This window comes from Artibeus jamaicensis, unplaced genomic scaffold (genome assembly GCF_021234435.1).
Source record: "Artibeus jamaicensis isolate MK-2021 breed Jamaican fruit bat unplaced genomic scaffold, CSHL_Jam_final contig_851, whole genome shotgun sequence".
In the NCBI taxonomy this organism is placed as follows: domain Eukaryota; kingdom Metazoa; phylum Chordata; class Mammalia; order Chiroptera; family Phyllostomidae; genus Artibeus; species Artibeus jamaicensis.
In genome coordinates, this window is record NW_026521986.1 from 8,355,768 (window position 1) to 8,377,247 (window position 21,480).

The window sequence follows — 21,480 nt, forward strand, 5'->3', positions numbered from 1 at the left end:
GGGCCTCACAGTTCCAAGAGGGGAGATGCCCCTGTTCCCTGCTGGCTCTCCCATTCACAGAAGGCTCATGTCCACAGCAACCCCTGGGCCACCTGCCTGTGCAGGGCGCACTCATAGAGGAAGTGGATCGGTCCTGCGACTCTGACGAGGACTACGAGGCCGGAGGAACCCGGTGGCTGCTGTCCTCCCACAGCACCCTGGTGATCCAGCCCCCAGAGCACAGCCCCACCTACCTCCTCATTGGCACCAAGCACGAAAAGGTGAGGGAGGGGGCGGGGCCAGTGATTCCCGCCTCCCCTCCTCTCTCCCCCCCCCAACTGATCTCCCCCATGTCCTTGTTTGTTTTCCTCCTGGACATTTTGGTGACTAGTATTCCCTGATTATGAGCATTCCTCATACAGAGTTTATTCCCAGTGGCCACTTCCTCATTGAGGGAGAACCGCAGGCTTAGAAACTGGGGCTCGTGTTCACCTGATCCCAAGTCTTTCCTCCTAGAAACAGTGGCCTTGACTGGTGCACACCAAACCGGCTGACCCCACCCTGGGCTCAGCCCCTTCGAGGAAACCTCCCAGGAGCTCTTGCCTCCACCTCCCCACCCACAGCTCATCAGATGGCTTTCTGTCTTCTTCCAGGATACCTGGCTTTACCATCTCACAGTGGCTGCAGGTGGCAGCAGTGCCAGGGTGGGGACCGCCTACGAGCAGCTCATTGGCAAACTGATGGATGGTGAGGGAGACCCAGGTAAGGGGAGCTGGGCCGTCATGGCCTGGATTAGGGGCTGGTGGCTGGGTAGTTTTTGGTCAGGAGCCCACAGGAAGCACCGCTGTACCTTGACACTGTTTTAAAGCCCCTGAGTCGCAGAAGGGCATTCCCATCCTAAGCTCCAGGGCCCCTGTCTCTGGTGAAGCTACTAAGGGGACCACTCTATATCTGGGGGAGCTTTTCTGGGAGGCAGACCTTCCAGGGACCTGGGTCAGTGTTTTACTTTGTTCGTCCTGCAGCTTTGCTGGCTGGGAGGAAGACTGAGGAAAGGAAGTAGCTGGTTAATCTATACTTAGCATTGTTAATCAGTACGTGACGCCTGACCTAGGCCTGGGGTACCTTGGGGTCTTTTATTTGCCACTGACTTTTAGGAGCCGGAGGCACTAACAGCACCTACCACACACACACCCCTGGACTGAGGTCCACAGCTTATTTATTTCAGGCTGACACACACTCTTCCGTCCAGAGCCGCCCCTGCAGGGAAGGGCTCCCCCGCACACACGTGCTTGTGTTGCACTCAGGCACCCACGCCTCCCACCCACTCTCACCCCTATTGCGGCCCTGCCAGCAAAGCAGTAGCTGCCTTCCTGGAAGCTGTGCTTGTGAGCGTGCTCAGTGCAGTGCACAGCTGTGTGCCCCACAGGCTACATACAAACTCAGCACGGCCCGTGTGTCCCAGTTACCCCTTGTCTTCCCCACAGATCAGAGGGGGGCAGGGGGCGGGGCTGGGGGGCAGGCTCCCTGACCAGCGGTAACGGTGGCTTTGCTTGCGCTTCGGCAGACTCCCCCATCTGGAGGCACCCCGTGCTGTGCTACAGCAAAGAGGGGCTGTACACTTCCCTCACCACCCTGCCCTCCGAGGCCCTGCAGACAGAGGCCCTCAAGCTCTTCAAGGTAAAGGGGGAGCGGAGCCCAGTCCTGCCGCCACTGGTGGTAGGCACCTTCACTGTGTGCCCCCAGGCTCTGCCCCAAGCAGTTATGCCCCTCCCCTGGGGGGAGGAGACCCATGCAGTTAGGGGGTGGTCTGCAGAAGGATCTTGAGGGGAGGGAGGCCGGAAGCTCTGGGACTTCATTCAGGAGCCCTGGGGAAGCACCTGTGAAAGTGGCAGGAAGCCAGAGGGGCCCCCCACCTCCTGTAGTGACCAGCAGGAATGGTCAGGTTTCTGTTGTTTCTGGACCCGAGAGGTTCCGACCTCTTTTAGAATGTTCTTTGCACCTGTCTGAATAGTCCAGCTTTTAAAGAAATGAATGTCTTGCTTAGGTAATAGAAACTTTTAAAGAAGGAAGGATTGAATCCCTAAGTAGCCTTCTCAGCAAGCAAGATGCTCTCAGTGTTCCCCTTAGAAACATTCTCTGCAGTGATCTGAGCCTCCCTGAGCCCTGGGGGGACGGCCCGTCTGTCCATTGTCACGGAGGGAGGGCCGGTCGGGGCTGTTGGGCTGCCTGTGCCCACTGTCGTTCCCCTGCCAGTCCTGCCAGCTCTTCATCAATGTGCCCATGGAAGCCACCTCAGTGGACTACCACGCGTCCCTGGCCCAGAGGGCCCTGCAGGTCTGCCTGGTTCACCCCGAGCTGCAGAGCGAGATCTACTGCCAGCTCATGAAGCAGGCCAGCTGCCGCCCACCTCAGAAGCCCTCGCTCACACAGGTAAGGGCTCCCAGGGTGACGGCTGACAGGTGCCATCGGCAGGGGCTGCCTGGGAGGCGGGAAATGGGAGGAGGGGACAGTGGGGGTGTCCTCTGAGCCTGGTAGCCAGTGGGCAGCCTCAGCGCCCAAAGCTGCCTCGGCACAGCTGTCCTCTCGCTGTCCCTTCTGGGTGTCTGTGTACCCAGATTGGGCAACTGCTGTTCTGGACACAGCTGGACCAACCTGGCTGTCCCAGCCCCCAGAGAAGGTGGGGGACTCTGGTTCAGAGAGTGTGCTGGCTCAGGGATGTGGGGGCAGGGACACTGCTGACTGAGCACGCACCCCACGCTGCTGGTTCCCCCATAGTGCTGGCAGCTCCTGGCCCTGTGCACCCCACTTTTCCTGCCTCAGCACCACTTCCTCTGGTACATCAAACAGCAGCTCCAGCGCCATGCAGACGCCAGGTGAGTGGGCGCCATTTCCTCTGCCGCCCCGTCCCTCCGGCTGTGGCATGACTAAGGGTCACAGGGGAGACCAGGATGGATTGCATCACCCACCCCCCCGAGATTTGCTCAGTGCTCACAGAGACGTCACCCATGGCAGTATACACAAATGGGCACCTGGAGACCTGGGCAGGCCTGGGCTTGTCTGCACACCACTCACGCACGCGTGGGTGTTTTGTGGGGGCCCACTGCCTCCAGCTTATTCCCAAATTCTCATTCCCTGTTGCCGTGTTCATAGAGACCCCGAATGGCAGATCAACACGGCAGGCCAGGCCTCCCTCAGGGCGCTGTCACGGCCTGCCCAGCTGTCGACGTGGTCCTGGTCGGGTCTGGGCCAGGAGCCAGGGTGTCCAAGTGGCAGAGAAGAGTGGATTCCCCAGTGGCCCCTTCTTCCTTCGCCCGTCTCTTTAGCAATGAAACTGGCCAGTATGCCATCTACTGCCAGCGGGCAGTGGAGCGGACCCTGCAGATGGGGGAGCGGGAGGCCAGGCCGTCTCGCATGGAGGTGATGTCCATCTTGCTGCGGAACCCCTTCCACCACTCCTTGCCCTTCAGCATCCCCGTGCACTTCGCCAACGGGACCTACCAGGTGCGGGGGCGGCACGTGCTGTCCTGAGTCTTCTCCTATCCTTGTCTTGGGGGTGGGGGGGCGCATCTTAGGGCCAGGGTGGTGCGAAGCCTCCTTAGGATGAGCAGATCCTTAATAGGCAAAGCAGCAAAAGAATGGGCCCGGGGCTTAGGGGGTGGGGGTGGGGCGGTTAGTGCCAGTGTGGCCAGGGAAAGGAGCTTGGACCGTGAAAGCAGGCACTCCCCTGTTTGATGTCCTGGAAGTAGGTCCTTTGAACCCTCTGTGTGAGCAGGGAAGCTGAGACACTGACTGAGAAGGTGGTGCTTCTGCCAAAGGGGAACTGGAGCTCCTGTCCAATTCCACATCCAGGGGGCAGGCTCGAATCTTTCTTTGGCTCTTGCGTTCACCCTCACTCCTTTCAGCCATGCAGACCCCCCATGAGCCCCAGTGAGCGTCCCTCAGGAAGCCCCCTCTGGCACTAAGGCATCTCCCCTGCAGGTGGTCGGCTTCGACGGCTCTTCCACCGTCGAGGAGTTCCTCCAGCGGCTGAACCAGGAGACAGGCATGAGGAAGTCATCCCGCTCTGGCTTTGCCCTCTTCACAGACGACCCTTCCGGCAGGGACCTGGAGCACTGCCTGCAGGGCAATGTCAAGGTGACGGCCTCCCTGCCAGGCCAGTGGAGGCTCTCCTGAGCCACCACCTGGCCCCGGGGTTTTGCTGGTGGGGAAGAGCCTGTGTGAGGGGCGCCTATTTCCCTTGAGTGGCTGTGCAGTGTCCAGGGGAAGGCTGCTCCTCAGCTGGTGTGGGAAGGACAGGGAGGCACTGGTCAGCTGCAGCCCAGCTGAGCCTGCCGGTTACATACACACAACACACACACGTGTGCATGCTCACACATGCGGGTGGACAGCTGCATGCCTAGACCCACTGGGTGCTGTGTCCTAAGCTGGCACTTCACTCTTACCCTGTCTGCCAGGGCCTGTGCTATGCCCGCGGGCTCAGCCATAATTTACGGAGATAGAGCCAAGTGGTGCTTCTGTCTGAAAGGCCCTTCGGTGGGATTAAGGGCCTGCCTTGTATCTTGGTCTGAAATCAGAGCCGTGGTTCCCGGTGTTCCTGGGAACATGCTGTGGCACTTGAAGGGCCAAATGTTTGGGTCAGTGTCTGCTTTCCTTATGGCAATAGGACAGAGTCCTCTGTAGTCTTCTGCCATTGCCTGGGCACGCGGTACCACCCACCTTCTTTGTAAACGTCCAGGCATCTGCGAGGCTTTGTTCCCCAGGGGGTCTGTGGTGTGTTTGCTGAGCGGGGTGGTGGTCAGTGGAAGGGAATGGGAGCTGGTGACATGAGGCCGTGGTGTCTGACCGGGACCTGCCTTACCCCTGGGGAGGCCCCCTCAGATGCTGAGGCCAAGAGGGGCAGCTCTGCTGTGGGTGCCGCTCACGCCACACCCAGGCTCCACCTCTGTCTGTGAGAAGGTCGCAGGGACCGGGGGTCCTGGGAGTAGGAGTGTGCGGCCCCACAGGTCATCCCCGTGGAGGACAGTCACCCAGCTTGGCCCTGCTGCTCTGCCTGAGTCCAGCCCTGTCTGGACCTTGTTCCTCTCCTCAGGTGCTTTTCTGACTTTCCTCTTTTGCCTCTTCAAGATCTGCGATGCCATCTCCAAGTGGGAGCAGGCCCTGAAGGAGCTGCACTCTGGGAAGTCTGAGGGTGGCACTCGAGTCGTGAAGCTGATGTACAAGAACAGGTCTGGGCGCCGCCCCCGGGGTGGGCTGAGCCTAGGGCTGCCACGGGCGTGCGCCGGCAGGAGGCCCCCAGTAGGACACACATGGTGCTCGTTGGATGGGAGCCAGGCCCGCTGGGCAGCTCAGGCTCTGGGCAGCATGTGCACACACACAAACACACACACCAAGAACACAGACCAGCCTCCTAAGATGGCCACATGCATTATCTTAAGAGAGTGAAATTTTGTATAAGTACTAGATATTTAAAGCTAAAAATAAATTGCTCTTATACCAATTCCAGGGAATACAGAAGTAGACATCCTGACTTTGTATTAATTTGAATAAGAAAATTTCACCCTAGCTGGTGTGGTTCAGTGGACTGAGTGCCAGTCTGCTAACCAAAGGGTCACTGGTTCGATTCCCAGTCCAGGCCCATGCCTGGGTTGTGGGCCAGGTCCCCAGGAAGGGGCACATGAGAGGCAACCACACACTGATGTTTTTCTCCCTCTCTTCCCCTCTCTGAAAATAAAAGAAAGAAAGAAAATTCCATCCATGTTTCCAGGCAAATAATTTTCCATCAGTCTCTTGGATTCTTAATTCATCCTGTTCCCTGATAAACTATAATTCCTAGTACCAGATTCCCTTCACCAAACGCAGTAAATCTGATGGTGTATCCAGAATTAACCACACACTATCATTGCTCTGAGATCTGATAGCCCTATGTCTGCTCCGTGTCATGCCTGCTTCAATTTTTTTTAGAGGCAATAGAAAATAGGCTCACAAATGGTAGAAAAAGAGTCATTTCTATCTTTGCAAATCAAGGTAGACAGATGCCAGGATGACCTCATCCTTTTGGGACCCTGTCGGACTTGCTTCTCACTTTCCCCTGTAGGCTGTACTTCCGGAGTCAAGTCAAAGGGGAGACGGAGCGAGAACGTCTGCTGCTTGCCTTCCAAACCAGTGGAGAGATCGTGGCAGGCAGGTTTCCTGTCAATAAGGAACTGGCTCTGGAGATGGCTGCCCTAATGGCCCAGGTAAGCTTCTGTTCGGGCATCGGGACGGTCAGGGCATCATCTTTGGACTGACGAGTGGCACACACCACACAGCCTGAAACAGCAGGTTCCGCAGATCCGGTGGCGCCGGAGGAGAGGGTGGCCTTGCTGTCCCTGGCTGTGGAGGGACTCCTCACTCAGCAAAGGTCCTCACTGCCAGTACAGGCTGCGTGCAGAACTCTGGACTCGGAACCCAGAGACCTGGGTGTGAGCCCGTCATCCCCCTGCTGTGAGACCTTGACCACGTCTTGTCACTTGTCTGTGCTTTTTTTTTCTGGTTTTGTAGACTGAAAACAAAAATACCTCCATCCTGGCCCTGCAGGGTTGATGTACTAAGTATGATTCTGAAATAATGCATACACCATAATGTATGTGATAAAATTTGTACTTAAAGTTGCTAAACATTTTAACTAGAATTAGAAAAAGGAACACACATTCAGACTTTGACTCTTTTCCCCGTTACCTTTGGGAAACCGTCTTGCCAAAAGTACCTGGGACGCCTGCTTGGTTCCCATGGACCTACATGCTGGGAAGGAAGGGGAAAGAATAATAGCTGATCTTTAATATAATAAAAGCTTATCGAATACTCTACAGAGGGCCCTGTGCTACACATTTTGTATGTTATCCCATTTAATTCTCATCCCCACGGAACCGATGAGAATGTCGAAGCCCAGCGAGTCTTGAGTGAGTTGAGCAGGCTGCGAAGCTGGTCAGCAGCAGAGCTGGGACCCCAGCCAGGCCTCGGGCTCCGAGGACCACACGGGAACAGTCTGCTCTGCAGTCAGTCAGTCCTTGCTTAACATCGTCACCCAGCTCTGCAGCTTCAAGCAAGGCTGTCTCCTCCTCCGTGTCGTAATGAAATGACATCGAACAGACCAGTGTTATTCAGGGAGCCGGGATCTGCAGCATCTTCGATCCTGTATCCCATCGTTTTGGATTGGAAGCCCAGACTTCTACATTGTGTTCCTCTGTCTGCCACGACTTACCTTTTTTGGATAAGGCGCTTCACCTCGACCAGAAAATGAAAGTTGGTCTAGAAAATCTCTAATATTCTAAGACTCTAAAGTTGTTTCTCTAGTGTCTGTGAAACTGGAGATAAAGGGTCCGTTCACAAGAAGTGTTTTTTCACATCCATTCCCACCTCACCAATAGTTATGAAGTGATGATGTATTTCACCTGTTTATTTCTCTCTCAGCAGCCCACCCCAACCCCTCCCCCCACCTCAGCCCCTCCACATCCAGGCTCCTGACTTGTGCCACCCTGTGCTTCTCTCACAGGTAGAGTTCGGGGACTTGGAGAGGTCCCTCCCACCAACTCCTGGGAACACACCCCATTCCAAGGCCCAACATCACCTACAGCAGGTCCTAGACAGGTTCTACCCGAGGCGCTACAGATACGGGGCACCCCCTGAACAGCTGAGGTAGGCTGTGAGGTCTTGCGGGGAGTCACTGTGGGAGATGTGGGTGCGGAGTTGGGGAGGTCCCGGAGCTGCCATGAAACTGTGTTGGCACTTCACTGTCTGTCCCATGAAGGCACCTGGTAGATCAGCTGACCACAAAGTGGGCCTCACTGCAAGGCTGCTCCTCTCCAGAGTGCATCCGCATCTACCTGACAGTGGCCCGGAAGTGGCCCTTCTTTGGTGCTAAGCTCTTTGCTGCTCAGGTAAGTGCAGGTGGTTTCCAGTGGACAGAGGGGTGACAACACTCAGGAATGGCCTGTTTCTCCTGGAACTGCTGGCCCTACCTGATCCTTTGAGTCCAGTCTGCAGTAGCGGCCTGCAAACCAGCAACCACCAGAGGTCGCTGTCTCTCCACCCATTTCTGGTCTACTCCGCATCTCCGTGTTCTAGGGCAGTTGTGTTTTATTCGTTGCTTTGGGGCCAGGACTATTTCTGCGTTACCCTCCTCTTTCCTTCATTGACTTCTTTCTCAGTGCCACCCCTGGGGGAAAAAGAGAGAATCAACTAATTCTAAGGGCATATCACAAGGGGCCCGGTTGGTCTGAAAAGTTGGGGAAAGCTTCCGAAGAGGGTGACACGTGTACCTCCCCAGCCTTTTAGGTAGGTAGGGATAGGAGATCTGGATTGCCTTCCTGCGGCCTTGGCAATGCACATTAGTCATTCCAGGAATTGTCCATTAAATAGTCACTTTTATTACAAGTAGGGCCTAAGGCCTGTAAGATTTCATTCTTGCTTTCCTATTTCTTTTATAGCCCCTAGGAAATTGACTGAAGCAAGATGCACTTCAGCGGAGGGGGGAACCGTGGGTGGAATGCTCTCAGTTTCTGAGAGCTAGGGGAAAACAGCCTGTCCCCCCCGCAGCCAGCGGTGCTGTGATCTGTAGCACGGAGCCCCCCGACCAGGGGGCCGTGGCAGGACAGGCTACAGGTGCTCCAAGAAAGTGGCCTCCTCCCACCTCGGGATTGTTAGCAGGTAGCCAGAGCCCCAGGGCCAGATGCCTCCTGTACAAATGCCATCTTTTTTGCTTTCCGAGATGCAGAAAAGGTTGGAAATCACTGCCTAGCAGACACTGCCACTGCATGTGTTTTCTTCCTCACAAAGCTCTCGTAGTCCAGAATCCCTAGTTGCGGGTGTGTCTCATGGGATTTTCCTGTTTCCCCAGCCTTCCAAGGAGAACACTCTGGTGTGGATTGCTGTGAACGAGGACGGCGTCAGCATCCTGGACCACAACACTATGGTGAGGGCTGGCTCCCTGACCCCCTCCTCCTGAATAGTCTTTTCTCCTCCTCTCTGGACTCAAAGGCCTGAGTCAAGTGGCCATGGTCCTCCTACCCCCAGCTCCTACCCAAGCTCTGCGGTCCTCCGGTCTGGACACAGCTTGCAGACATGCAAGGTGCAGGTCTACAGATGATGACCACGTCAGAGACCCCCCTCCTGGTTCAGGCGACCTGTGCTTAGAAGAGACGGGGACGCTGGTTCCCAGCTTGGGAGGCAGGTGGAAAGTTTCCCTCGTACTGATGGGCTCTTCCCACAGCGAGTGCACGCCACTCACCCCTACTCTTCAGTGATGACCTTCGGTGGCTGCCGCGATGACTTCATGCTTGTGATTAGGTCCATTCCAGACCAGAGCTCTGGGAAGGGCCACATTGAGAAGCTGATCTTCCGGATGGCCGCTCCCAAGGTGAGTCTGAGAGCTACTAAAATATTCCCCTCTAATCTGGTCGGAAGAGATGGGCTTGGGCCCACGGCAGGTGGCTCAGTTGTTTGGAGCACTGTCTCATACGCCGAAAAGCTGTGGGTTCGATTCCTGGTCAGGGCACAGCCTAGGCTGTGCGGGTTTGATCCCTGGTTGGAATGTGCACAGGAGGAAATCTGCGGATATTTCCCTCCTGTATCAGTGTTTCTCTCTCCCCCCCAAAAACAATAAAAATATATCCCCAAGTCAGGTTTAAAAAAAAACCAGGTAGGTTTGGGACTTAGAAAGGAAACTGGGATTATGACAATATTCTAGAAGAGCCTGTCCCAAATTAAACTTTTGGCCTTGACTATAACTGTGACTCTGAAAAGTTCAGGCGGAGTTGCGTCTCCATAGCCACTGTTAAGCTGGTAGGGGAGGGGCTGGCCAGCGAGGGGACTCCTGTGCTCTCCACATCATCTTCCCTGCTTCTCTCAAGCCTCAGCACCGTGCAGGCCTGAGCTGGGCGCGCACTTGCTGTTCTCCTTGCAGCAGCCTGGGGCCGGGGCAGCTGCCTGCTCAAGATGTCCTCACTTAAAGCCTCATTCTGTACGACAACAGGCACTGTTTTTGTGTGTGGTGCCCAGAAATTGTTAATAGGGCTACCCTGAGACACCGGTTTTACTTCCATCACAGTAATTGCACTGTAATAGTAACAATGAGACCTGTAACTTTTTTTGAAAGAAACGGAAAAAATGAAAGAAAAGAAGTTCTCACTATCCGGTCTCAAACTAGTCACAAAGTGGACAGTCTGCGCATGTGCCCCTTTCGTCCAGGTGTGAATTCCATGCACACCTCTTTTGCCTTGAGGGCTTCATCCCCACCTAGTACAGGAAATGGTGGCTAGCAAAAATAAGAATTGCAGAGACTCAGAAATCTTCTGTCCTGATTTATAGTTCCTGACTCCCTTCTGAGAGTACCTGGAACCCCTCTGGTTGTGATCCTAAAATTGGAGTTGGCCAAATCTCCTCCTCCTTTCAATACCATCCTTGCCAAAGGAGAGGCTGTGCAGACCCTGTCTTCCAGGGAGGCCCCGGCCCTAGTGCAGAGCTCACGAAGCAGAGTCGCCCCTCCTGTCCTCAGCAGGGTGCTGTGCATCTCAGAGGAACTCCAGAACTACGGGCACCTGATTCCTTGGGCCCTGGAACCTCACCATCATGATCCCCTTTGGACATTTTTCCCCGGGTGGAGGCAAATGTCCTTCCTTAAATAGGAAGGTTACCCTATTTAACTTCTGGTGAGAAAGCCAGCATCCAAGCCAAGGCTAGTTCAAATCTTTTGTTTTTCTGTTGTCTCCTTAGATTGCAGAAGCTACTTTCATCACAGCCAGCTACATGAACCACTGTCCCATAACTGTGAACCCACCCAACTACCCACCTGCTACCCACCAGCCATGGCAACTGGGTGGACAGCAGTTCTCTGCCTCTATTCCACGTGCTGCCAAGAGGCCAACGTTGCTGTGAATGTGTCTCCGACCCCTTTCCCCACCACCACCTGGTACCTCCTGGGGTTGGAGACGTGTGTCCCGGGGCATGATACTACTGTGACGGGGCTAACGGCCCTCCCCTCGCCCCGCCCTGGTTTGTTCCGTGAAATGTGTATTTCAGTGTCCGGAAAGCCTTTACTCTCCAGGTGCCTTATAATGTTTCCGGGCCCCACTTTTAAAAATCCAGACCCAGTATAAAACCACTTCTCCCCCACAAGAATCCTGAGCTCTAGACGGTGCCTACTTCTAGACACAGACAGGGGTGTTACTGGTGGCTGAGGGCATCGGTGCTGTCGGTGCAGCTTTCCCCGCTAACACCCCTGGGAGGCTGGTATTCTTTACACTGTACACGGTCCTTAGGTGGAGATTTATACTTGAAGTTTCCCCAACACCCCTGAATAGGACTCGAATTCCCAATTCGCCTGAACTCTGACCAAAGCCTAGAACTCACTAAAACTGGACTTCCTTTCCCATTTGGAGGAAAGGAAGAGTCCTCTTCCCCCTCCCCCCACTGCAAACGAGTCGGCATTCCTGCGGTGCTCCTTCCGGGCCGCTGCTCCCGGCTGTGCAGGAGGAGGAGCTGGCTCTCCCGCTGGGACTGAAGCGGCTCTCCCTCATGCTGGACTCCCTCACACTGGACTGTGAGCCCACCTGGGCACCAGCACGGGCACAGGCAGCGGGCAGGCCTCACCTGACCTCTCCGTGTCTCATTTTAACTACTGGACAGGGCTCAGTGAAGGCTGGGCTCGCTTCACTACTATAGGACAAGGTGGTCACCACTTGTTTCCCTGCTCTTCGGAAGACCAAGCAAATGCACTCTGCTGGGTGCTGCTCCGTGAGCCCCCAAAGACGAGTCAGAGACAGAAGACCCTTCCAGGCTCACGGGCCTGGATTCGCTCCTCACGACTTCTGGCGAACTTCCGCCGGGAATTGGTTTGAGGGCAGAGGACACCTGACATCTGTCCTAGCCTAAGAGCATCAGGTGAACGAAATCGAAGGTTTCCTTCACCTTTTGCCTTCTTAACGATACCAGTATCCCAACACCTCCAACTGAGATCTTCTGTTGCGTACAGAGATGATCTTTGTCTCCACCCTCCCCTAACAGGAAAAAGGACAAAAGAGTCCATTGGTACTCTTGACTTCCCAACACTGGAGAAACTGAGTTTTATTTGAGCCTGCCAGCTGGCAGGCAGTCTTAATGATTGTCAATAAAGTGCTGGAAACTCTATGGTTTTAGCAGTAGTGTCCAAGAACCAAGCTTTTAATCCCGTGTGTGTGTGTGTGTGTGTGTGTGTGTGTTGTACGACGTAAAACTGCATGGCTGGAACTAGTCTATGTGAGCACCTCAGCTGCAGTACACTTCCCCTCATCCTTTACACCAACAAGCATAATAAAAAAGCAGCACGTCAGAGTGTCTGCCTTTTACATGGACTTGACTTTGTAAGGCTAGCAGTTTTATAGCTGTCTCCCACTTCTGTGCCAGCCTTTCCCCCAGCATTTGGGATCTAGTGGGAACACTTCTACCTCAAACAGGCCCAGGGGTCTCACGTACCACAAGCTTCTGAAGGACCCCTCCAGCACTGTGCAAAAGGCAGAAATGATGACTCTGGCTTTGTAGTACCCCAAATGTCTCTAAGGCCCATGAGGATATTATCTGCCTGAGAGTTTTTAAAACATTGGGATCCTGAAGAAAAAGTAACCAAGAATGGAGCTGTGTTCATACTGAATTTGGAGGTCAAGCTACTTCCCCACCTTTATCTCCTTCCCAGCCCTCAGGAACTCTCCCTTAATTTATGAATTCTCCCTTAGAAGGAACTGCCTTATAAACAAAGGCTTCTGTAGTTTGCATGTTTATCCTTCTTCAACACGCCTGGAAACCAAAGTCAAATTTCTGTCTGGCCTTTTTGTCTCATCTCTCTTGGCAAAAGCAGCTTTTGGAACCATACACAATGCTGAGTAATGAAGAGCTTCAGTGTGCTTGACGCCATGACGAATGCCACGTCCATGTTTGCCAATAAAACACAGCCGTCTGTGAACAGGCGATTGTGTTTGAGGAGATCTGTTTATTAAGAGGGTCGCCATAAATCGGCCCTGTACAGACTCAGGAGCTAGGTGGACAGAGACTTGGCTTTGGAGGACATTTCTTCCTGCTCACCCAGTACCCGAAGGACTTGACTTTACTAGACAGTTGGAAATTGTCTTCCTCAGTAGATCTGATACCAGTTTCCCATTGTCTTGCTCCACAAATTTCAACAAAAAGTAAACTTGAATGTGCTTAGGAATTTCACAAAGTGCTTTTAGTCAGCATTATCTTTGACATACCATTTTCTAAGGTCTCCCCTCAGTTGGGGAAGTAGGCAATACCTTACAAGGGGAGCACTGAATACACAGAAATGCTCTGCTCAACACCATACAGTGAGCTGGGTTTCCAGTCAACCACTCTGAGATCCGCCGCGTGCGTCCTGCTTCCTAGGAGTGTGTCCATGTGATGCTTAGAATACAGAAAACGCACCACTCCCTAGGGCTGAGCAGTCATTTCCCATGGAAGACAGTCGTGGCCTTCTGAATGCTGGGACTCATGGGCTTGTGGGTGCAGCTTTCTGGTGTGCCAGGATCTCCTGGCAGCTCCTGTACACGTCAATCAAGCAGTCCAGCCGGGGCTTGGCACTCTGAATTCCAAAGGGGAGAAATGCACAGTCAAGATGGACGTAAGAGAGCGCTTAGCAATGCTGCACCCATGTGCCACCTCAATCTCACCCCCACCAGGGGGTCAGTGTGGCATGGGGGGAGCTCAGAAAGGCAGAAGTCCAGGCCCACAGCGGCCTGCTGGCAGAGTCCCTAACTAGGCCTATGGCCCAGCCTGAGAACTGTGAAGCAGGATCTCAAAAGACTGTTTTTAATCTGTACAAATTCCATGATCTCCATCTAAGAGCAAGCATAGACCCTCCAGGGAAGTGTCACAGCAGTGAGCCAGTCCTCAGAGACAAGAAGGGCAGTTTGAGATTGAAAAATATTTTGCATAATGAAATGTAATACCGCCAAAATTAAAAGTCACAGAATGGGAAAAAGGTATGTAGAAATCATATTTAATAAAAGTTTGCTACCAAAACATAAATTATTACAAATGCGTAATCAATATCTAGGTTCTACTTGATTAATAGAGGAGAAATGGATAGTTTCAAACGAGAGGAGATACTAATAGGTAAATACAAGGAAATATGAAAGGTCTGTGTCATTTAAAGATACAAATTTAAAAACTTTAAATTCCTTTACTTGCACAATAAACTAAAAAATAAGCCCACTGTTAGCCAGGACTGTCGGAAAACAAGCACAGATTCCCCAGAGGACAGTAGAGTTGTCCCATGTCTGGAGCCAAACCTCAAACACTGTAAAAATCTATGAAACTATTCATGTGCTTTAACAAAATAATTTTGGATTACCATGCAAAAGAATTTTAGCTGCTTTAAATCCTCTGTGAAACAGAGCAGTGAGACAGAGGTAACTGCATACATAAATTATACACCTATAAGGTAATTTATTGTATGTGTTTTTAATACAAGCAAGGCAAAAAATAACCTGGATGTGATTTCAAAAGCCAGCAATAAAGTGGCTGAATAAACTGATACTCAACATGATGACATACTTATGTATAATAACAAGTAAAACGGCCTTTGTCGATGCATGAAAATGTACATGTTAGACTTTAAAAGGAAGACACAAAACAGTGAACAGTATGTGTAGATCAGTTACATCTGTGTAAAACCATATTGTAGAACTGACAAAGCATCGGAAAGGAATAGTAACTTGTAGGCAGAAGTTGCTACCTATATATTTTTTTCTCTAAAATTATTTGTATTCATGGTATTTCTGGAAGTGTATTTGCCTCAGGAGCTTCTGAAATCCTGACTCTGACTATAAATAGCTGTCAGGTATCTTTAAATACTTATGACAAGAAGAGTTTACGCTGCTATATTAGTAGCAGTGGATGTGCAGAGAGTGGGGGGAAAGGAAGAGGATTTCTGCGGAGAAGAAAGTTAAGCAGAGTGCTCACCTGGAAGACAGGTACTACTTGTGATATCCCATGTGGGTCCACTGGATCGTTCAATAAAATGCAGAGGTAGTAAATCACCTTCTGCTGTAAGAAAATAAACCAAATAGTGATCTAAGTAAAATTCATTTTGCCCTGGCTGGTGTGGCTCAGTGGATTGAGTGCCGGCCAGCCTGTGAACAAAAGGGTCTCCAGTTCGATTCCCAGTCAGGGCACATGCCTGGGTTGCAGGCCAGGTCCCTGGTACAGGGAGCATGAGGGGCAACCACACATTGATGTTTCTCTCCCTCCCCCGTCCTCTAAAAAATAAATAAAATCTTAAAAACAAACAAACAAACAAACAAACTCATTTTGTTTTCTTTTTCATCAAGGGATGCCTAAAACTTTTTCATAAATGGTTATCTCTAAGTAGTAAAACACTTGATAGATTTTGAAGTGAGGGAGAAGTACATTCTTGTGCTTTAAGTGAAAAAAGATGAAACAGCAGCAATGATAACAACCAGAGATCATTCTGAAGCTGAGCCAGAAAATAAATGCTGACTTCCTGTCCATGAAAACCTGCTGTGTCTCTTTAAAAATAAAGGGACGTATATTTTTCCAACATAAGTTTCACTTTTATGGTTTTTAGACATGCCAGCCCAGAAAGAAACACGTCACGTACTGGAACAGAGAGTCCTCAAATTTAATTTTTTGACATCTCATACTGTATGTATTAAAACAATTCAGATCCAGGCACACCCCAGGGGCTAGCTCCTTCAAAGAGGCCTGCAAGACCACTTAGAAACTTACCATGTAAATCGCCTCATTAATGATAACATCCTTCACCTTGCCCATCTCAATGAAGGTGGTGCTTTCTTTGCCAGAGGCATAGGATGAAGTCAGCTGGATGCCAAGGGAATCAATGATTAACAGAGTCTCCTGATCAATCTTCACAAAATGCAGGTATCCAAGCAGGCCTAAGAGGGTGATGAAGATGGCAGCAGAGAGGATCATGCTGTTCTGAAGAGAGAGCCAGACAGAGGCAGTAAAATTACCAAGTGGTCTTCTTCATATCCTGCTGTCGAAAAAGTCAACTCCAGGCAATGCAGAAAAAAGCCTCCGTTCTGCTGTGAGCTGGACAGATGAGAACACACATGGAGGGCGAGATCACCCTTGTGTTCTGTACAACTATGAAAGCATATGATGATTTAAAACATCCAGACAACAAATGGGTAGGTCTGTGGCAGAGAACCTCCATCAACAAGATACCCACCATCACACCACTCAGAGTTTTCTTCCAAAACCGCAACTTAAGTACTCAGGCCGTTTCCTCTCACACTCCCTCAGAAGCACGATGTAAAATCACAGACTGGACAAGAATAAAATGCTTAGCACAGTGTAATAGATGCAATTCAATAACCACTCATCTTCCTAATAGAACTTGGAGTGAATCATGATTGGTTCCCACTCCTGCCATTGACTGGTTTAGAAATTGACACATGACACAACTCTAGCCAATGAGATGTGAGAAGAGATTTATCTGTTGGAGAGGCTTCTGGAAAACTAAGTCCATCTTAAAAAGAGATCTAGGGAAGATAAGGTCCCTTTATCCTAAGGTTTTGATGTCTCAACTATTTACTATAGACTCTGTCAGACCAGGTGGAAAATTAGGCTGAGAAGGAGTACACCAAGATAGGGGGAAAAAAAAAAAAAATCTACTGAGCCTCTTATGCCCCCTAGAGGACTCCTGCCTCCTGACTTCTTGTTTTGTTAAATAGGACTCTAAATAGTATTTATTCCTTTGATTCTAAGACCTATTTACTACCTTTATCATTTCTGATTGAAAAGTGTTTTTCTATTGATGTGTTTCTTTCATGTGGTATTGTTTTCTCTTTTTTTCCATAAAGCTATTATATAGAAGGATGGCACAAGAAAAGAATCATTGACCTAGAATCAAAAGAAATTCAGGAATTTATGGCTCATTCCTTCAGGGCAGGAAGTGTCCTATTATTGTTAATGACAAGATGCCCTCCTTGACCTAACTCTAGTCAAGCTCTTCTAAGCCGCTGACCTTTGTGTAGCAAGAATCTCGCTAAATCAGTTTAAGAGAACCCCCACCCTTACTTAGTGTCTGTAGTGCCTCACTTAGTGATCACCTGGCCTGTCTTTAGTAAGAATCCTGTGAAATCAGTTTAGCTAGAATGTCCCTTTACCCCTGAGGTTTCCTTTTAGTAATTTCCCACCCACTGACCATCACCCTGCTCCTTGGCTATAAATTCTCACTTGTCTATGCTGTGTTCAGAATTGAGCCCCATTCTACACTAAGGTCTCTCCTACTACTGCAAGTTTCTGAATAAAATCTTTTTTTTTTTACCACTTTAACTACTGACAGGCTCTGATTTTCTTTGAAAATACCTTTCTATTTCTTCTACCTACCGTGTACTAAATGTTAGATCAGGGGTCTGCAGACTGTTTGGGCCTGTGATTTATTTTTGTCTGGTCCGCCTTGAGCTAAGAATAGTTTTTACATTTAAAAAAATTTTTTTTAATTTTATTTATTTATCTTTAGAGGGGAAAGGAAAAAAAGAGGGAGAGAAATATCAATGTATGGTTGCCTCTCATGCATTCCCTGCTGGGAACTGGCCTGCAAACCCAGGCTTGTGCCCTGACTGGGAATTGAACCGCGATCCTTTGGTTTGCAGGCCCACACTCAATCCACTGAGCTATACCAGCCAGGGCAGTTTTTACATTTTAGAAAGGGTTGTTAAAAAAAAAAAAAGAAAAAGAACAAATATGAGACAGAGACCTGTTAAGCCTAAAATATTTACAATTTGGCCTTTTAAAGAAAAAGTTTGCTGTCCTCTGTGCTAGATCACTATTTTTTGATTAATGAATGGAGAATGGAGAAATCTATATACTGAGTGTCTGATGTTCCAGACATATCTACTTTGAGTTAATTAAATGCCTAGTATCTAATACAGTGTCTTGTATGTAGTTTGCACTGAGTAAGCATTATGGAAGAACAGAGAGAAATAAAATTCAGTCCTGACCCTTAAAGATTTATTAGAGACAAGATCAATTCATATATAAAATATTTTTGGAGAATACTATGATACTAACTATAAAGGCCTAAGAAAGCATTAAGGGGGTTGGGGCAGCAACAAATTAAAGCACACAGGAATGTCCTGTGAAGACTTCCAAGAAAGCAAGATTAAATTGGTGCAGAGGTGGTGGTTATCGATACATATACTTAGTTGAGAAAAAGAAGAGGAAAGGACAACATTCTAGGTTGGAATAAATAAGGTAAAAACCTGGCGTTTTAATAGAACTGTGAATTCAAAAACTGGAAGAAGGGCTGAAGAGCAATAAATGCTTAGGAAATTTGATCCATATCAGCTTTTTTGGAAGGTAATCCCTGCCAAAACTTTATCCTACCTACATGTTTATTGCTTCATTTTTCTAACAATTCAATATTTATTTAGGTTGAAGTCAGCCATGTTTCAATGAATACCTTCATCAGATTTCTTCTCATTCTTAGCTGAGATTCATGACTCTGATGATAGTTGTGAATAGGAGGAAAAATAAGAAATTTTGGTACACAGAGCCCTTAAGAAGTGCTGCCGTGGAGTTTAAAGGAAGAGGAGGTTGCTGAGTCCCAGGCACTTGAGGCGGCTAGGTGGTACCATGGTGAGAGAGATGAGTACAAACGGGAGCTGGCATAAGAAACACACTTCTCTGTTTAAAAATTTTGTCTAAGCAAGCCCTCCCCAGGGAGGAGACATCATAGTTGAGTGAAGAAAGGGTTTCAGCACCAGATCAGACAGCCTTGGATTTGAAGCCGAAGTATGCCATTTACTAGCTTTGCGACCTGGATGTTATCAGTCTTTCTGAGCCTTGGCTTTCTTCTAAGGCTACAATGAGGCATTCAGTAAAGCAGCTGGCACTCGGTGGGCATTTAATGAGTACTGTCTCCTCCTCCTCCTCACATGACCCCATGGCCAGAACCCAGGCTAGTATTAAAATTCAAATATATCAAAAATTAAATCTTTTGGGGAGGGTTGGGAGAGACAGGCAGTCCTGGCAACGTAACATGTCAAATGACTTATGAACAAACTTTCAGATACAGTTTGGAACAAATTAGGGCAGTCTTAATTATGCATATAGCTATGCTGAACTGCCATACTTTGAAATACGCTGTGATGGCAAAAAAGCTAATTGATGCAGTAAAGGGTGCAGTAATGGAAGCGATATCCCAATTACAGAAATAAACAGCCCTGTTGTACTTAGGTCTGATCAGATCTCTCCAGGAATAACATATTCAGTTCAGGGCACTACATATGAAACTGAAAAGGGCAATTAGGATGATCTCTGTTCTTCGAAGGCTATCACAAAACTACAGTATGTGGCCCTCACAATACTTGGAGCTGGCATGGCAGATATCAATTCCATTTTAGAGATGTGAAAAACCGAGGCTCAGAGAATAGGAATGAGTCTGGAAATCGAGCACAGAAACCACCCATTCCAAAATTTCATAGTTTCTTGAAAGCACTTGAAGTTGGGGAAGCGATTGGGAGGAGGGGAATTAGTCTGCCTTGAAAAACAGAGATTGGGAAGAACTATCAATATCAAGCTCTTAAATAGGTATCTTGTGTGTGTATGTACACACACTACACAAACACACACAGTGGAGACAATGACAATTCCTGGAAAATTATATATAAGGCACTGTTAGCAGTGATTCGTCTGAGGAGTAAAAGTGAAGATGATCCACCTAATTCTCAGAACCCTTGGAACTGAGTTACTATGCGCATGTACTACATAAAGCACATGCAAGTTAAAGTTTTAGGCTGTCGTGCAAGGACTGGATGCATGTTGGGCGGAACCACACAGTGACCCATGTGAGGGCTAAAGTACAGGAGCCCAAACTTCACTAAACATAATTTAAAATGCTGTCCAGCAGCGGAACGGCGTCTCCAGAGACAGTGAGTTCCTGCCTTCCAGCCTTAGGACTGCAGGAGGGTCCCGCGAGAGATCTGGGCTCTATCCCAAAGACCCTTCCAAAATCGAATTCCGGACACCGACCGTGGAAGTGGGCGAGGAGCTATTACCTCGCAAAGGGTGAAGAGTCCGTAGGCCGCAAGCCACACGGTGCAGGTGACAGCGGTGAGCGAGCGCAAGGACAGCCGAGGGCAGCTGAGACAGAACTCCCGACAGGATGGGGAGTAGTAGCGGCGCTGCAGGGCCAGACGGCCGCCGTAAATATCCGAGAAGCTCAGCTCGTCCTCCATGGCCGGAGGGAACCCACCGGTCAACCTCGCCGCTCTTGCCGACCTCCCGGCTGTCAGCCCGGGTCCTCTCGCCCGCTCTGAGCCCACTTCCGGAGAGTCGGGTTGGCCCCGCCCCGCCCCCACGCTCCGCGCAGCCTCAGTTCCGAGCTGACGGCCTCAGCGCGGTCTTGCGATTTAAATTTTATTCGCTGTCTCGGCTCGGGTTCTAGGATTGTTTACTCCAAAGCTTCAGCTAGGGAGCCAGCAACCCAGCGAACAGCTTAAAATCTCTTTAACGTGCTTTTTCTTGGTAAATTGATTTTTATTTCTAAGCCAGAGTACACCCCAATGAGACGGGCCACAGGTATTCATTCATTCATTCTCATTCTTCCATTCGGGTAGATTTAGGTGCTGAGGATACAGCAGTGAACAATATTGAAAAGGTCCCTGCCTTCAAGTACCTTCCTTCCTGGTAAGAGAGACAATATGGAAATATTCAGAGGGTGCTGTTGGCAATACTATGGCCGGCGGGGATAGCTTGGGAACTTACGACAAACAGTGCAGTCAGGAAAGGCTCTCTGAGGAAGGCAATTGGAGCTACAAGGATGAGGAGCCAGACAGCTCTTCAAAAGCACTGGAGGAGGAAACTGTCCGGAAGGAAGATCAGGAAAAGCAAAGCCTCTGAGGCTGGAGCACGGTTTTCTTATCGGAGGAATCAAAGATCCGAGAAGCTGACCCATGGGAAATGCTGGAAGTTGGGGAGGTAGGCAGCCAAGGGTCAGATCCAGGACGGCTTGTAGGGCCTGGAACGGAGTGTGGATTTCACTTTCTGGGAGATCTCTCTCCCAAACCACTGAGTGGAGCATTGGGTAGGCAGACAAGTCCTGGCTGGGAGGTAGGCAGGAGTGGAGGGCACAGAAGGTAATGGATAATAAAACTAATAAACTCATGAGTAATTGCGGCCTGTGGGTTCCCTCTTTCTCCTTAGGATGCGGTCCAAGAATGGCAGTGTGGCCTGTTAAAGAGCTATGGTGCTTCAGGCCTGAGTCAGCATCATGCATTAAAGAATTGATTCCTTTCTGTATAAAGATAAATCGCATAACGGTCTCACCAGCTCTAAGTCTCTGATGAAAGTGAGGTTAAGGTTCTCCATCTTCATCAGAACTTTTCTTTTTTTTTTTTCTAAAAGATTGTCTTTAAGTGTTGCTTTGTTTTGCCAATATGTGTATGCTGAATCTTACCAAGCAAGACACCCCTCTCATTTTGGAAAATA

The 21,480-nt window shown here is 49.9% G+C and overlaps 2 protein-coding genes and 1 non-coding gene across 5 annotated transcripts in view; 2 read left to right on the plus strand and 1 right to left on the minus strand.

Annotated features, from left to right (window-relative positions):
- The window catches only part of PLEKHH1 (pleckstrin homology, MyTH4 and FERM domain containing H1), a 50,457-nt gene extending 38,317 nt beyond the window's left edge, over positions 1–12,140 (plus strand). The window contains exons 16-29 of one of the 2 annotated variants that reach the window (XM_037125942.2): positions 78–260; positions 633–741; positions 1,544–1,656; positions 2,233–2,409; positions 2,755–2,852; positions 3,303–3,480; positions 3,958–4,113; positions 5,104–5,204; positions 6,074–6,215; positions 7,511–7,653; positions 7,766–7,895; positions 8,855–8,929; positions 9,227–9,373; positions 10,729–12,140. In XM_037125942.2, the coding sequence (XP_036981837.2) occupies positions 78–260; positions 633–741; positions 1,544–1,656; positions 2,233–2,409; positions 2,755–2,852; positions 3,303–3,480; positions 3,958–4,113; positions 5,104–5,204; positions 6,074–6,215; positions 7,511–7,653; positions 7,766–7,895; positions 8,855–8,929; positions 9,227–9,373; positions 10,729–10,890 (1,914 nt within the window). In that variant the 3' untranslated portion in view covers positions 10,891–12,140. Of the gene's footprint in view, positions 1–77; positions 261–632; positions 742–1,543; positions 1,657–2,232; positions 2,410–2,754; positions 2,853–3,302; positions 3,481–3,957; positions 4,114–5,103; positions 5,205–6,073; positions 6,216–7,510; positions 7,654–7,765; positions 7,896–8,854; positions 8,930–9,226; positions 9,374–10,728 lie in introns of those variants that run through there. The other variant, XM_037125943.2, reaches the window with a different exon arrangement.
- On the plus strand, positions 9,966–10,103 carry LOC119034823 (small nucleolar RNA SNORA1). Its single transcript, XR_005079646.2, has one exon. It is a non-coding gene; the product is annotated as a small nucleolar RNA SNORA1 (small nucleolar RNA).
- Positions 12,128–20,324, minus strand: PIGH (phosphatidylinositol glycan anchor biosynthesis class H). 2 transcript variants are annotated; one of them, XM_037125944.2, is made up of 4 exons: positions 20,049–20,324; positions 15,751–15,960; positions 14,965–15,048; positions 12,128–13,582 (listed from the first exon to the last, which is right to left on the minus strand). In XM_037125944.2, exons 1-4 carry the CDS (start codon positions 20,226–20,228, stop codon positions 13,490–13,492), a joined length of 567 nt encoding a protein of 188 aa, XP_036981839.1. In that variant the 5' UTR covers positions 20,229–20,324; the 3' UTR covers positions 12,128–13,489. The 2 variants fall into 2 exon arrangements, with proteins under 2 accessions (XP_036981839.1, XP_036981840.1); XM_037125945.2 differs by having other exon boundaries at positions 14,965–15,045; positions 20,049–20,317.
- Between the last annotated feature and the right edge of the window lie 1,156 nt (positions 20,325–21,480).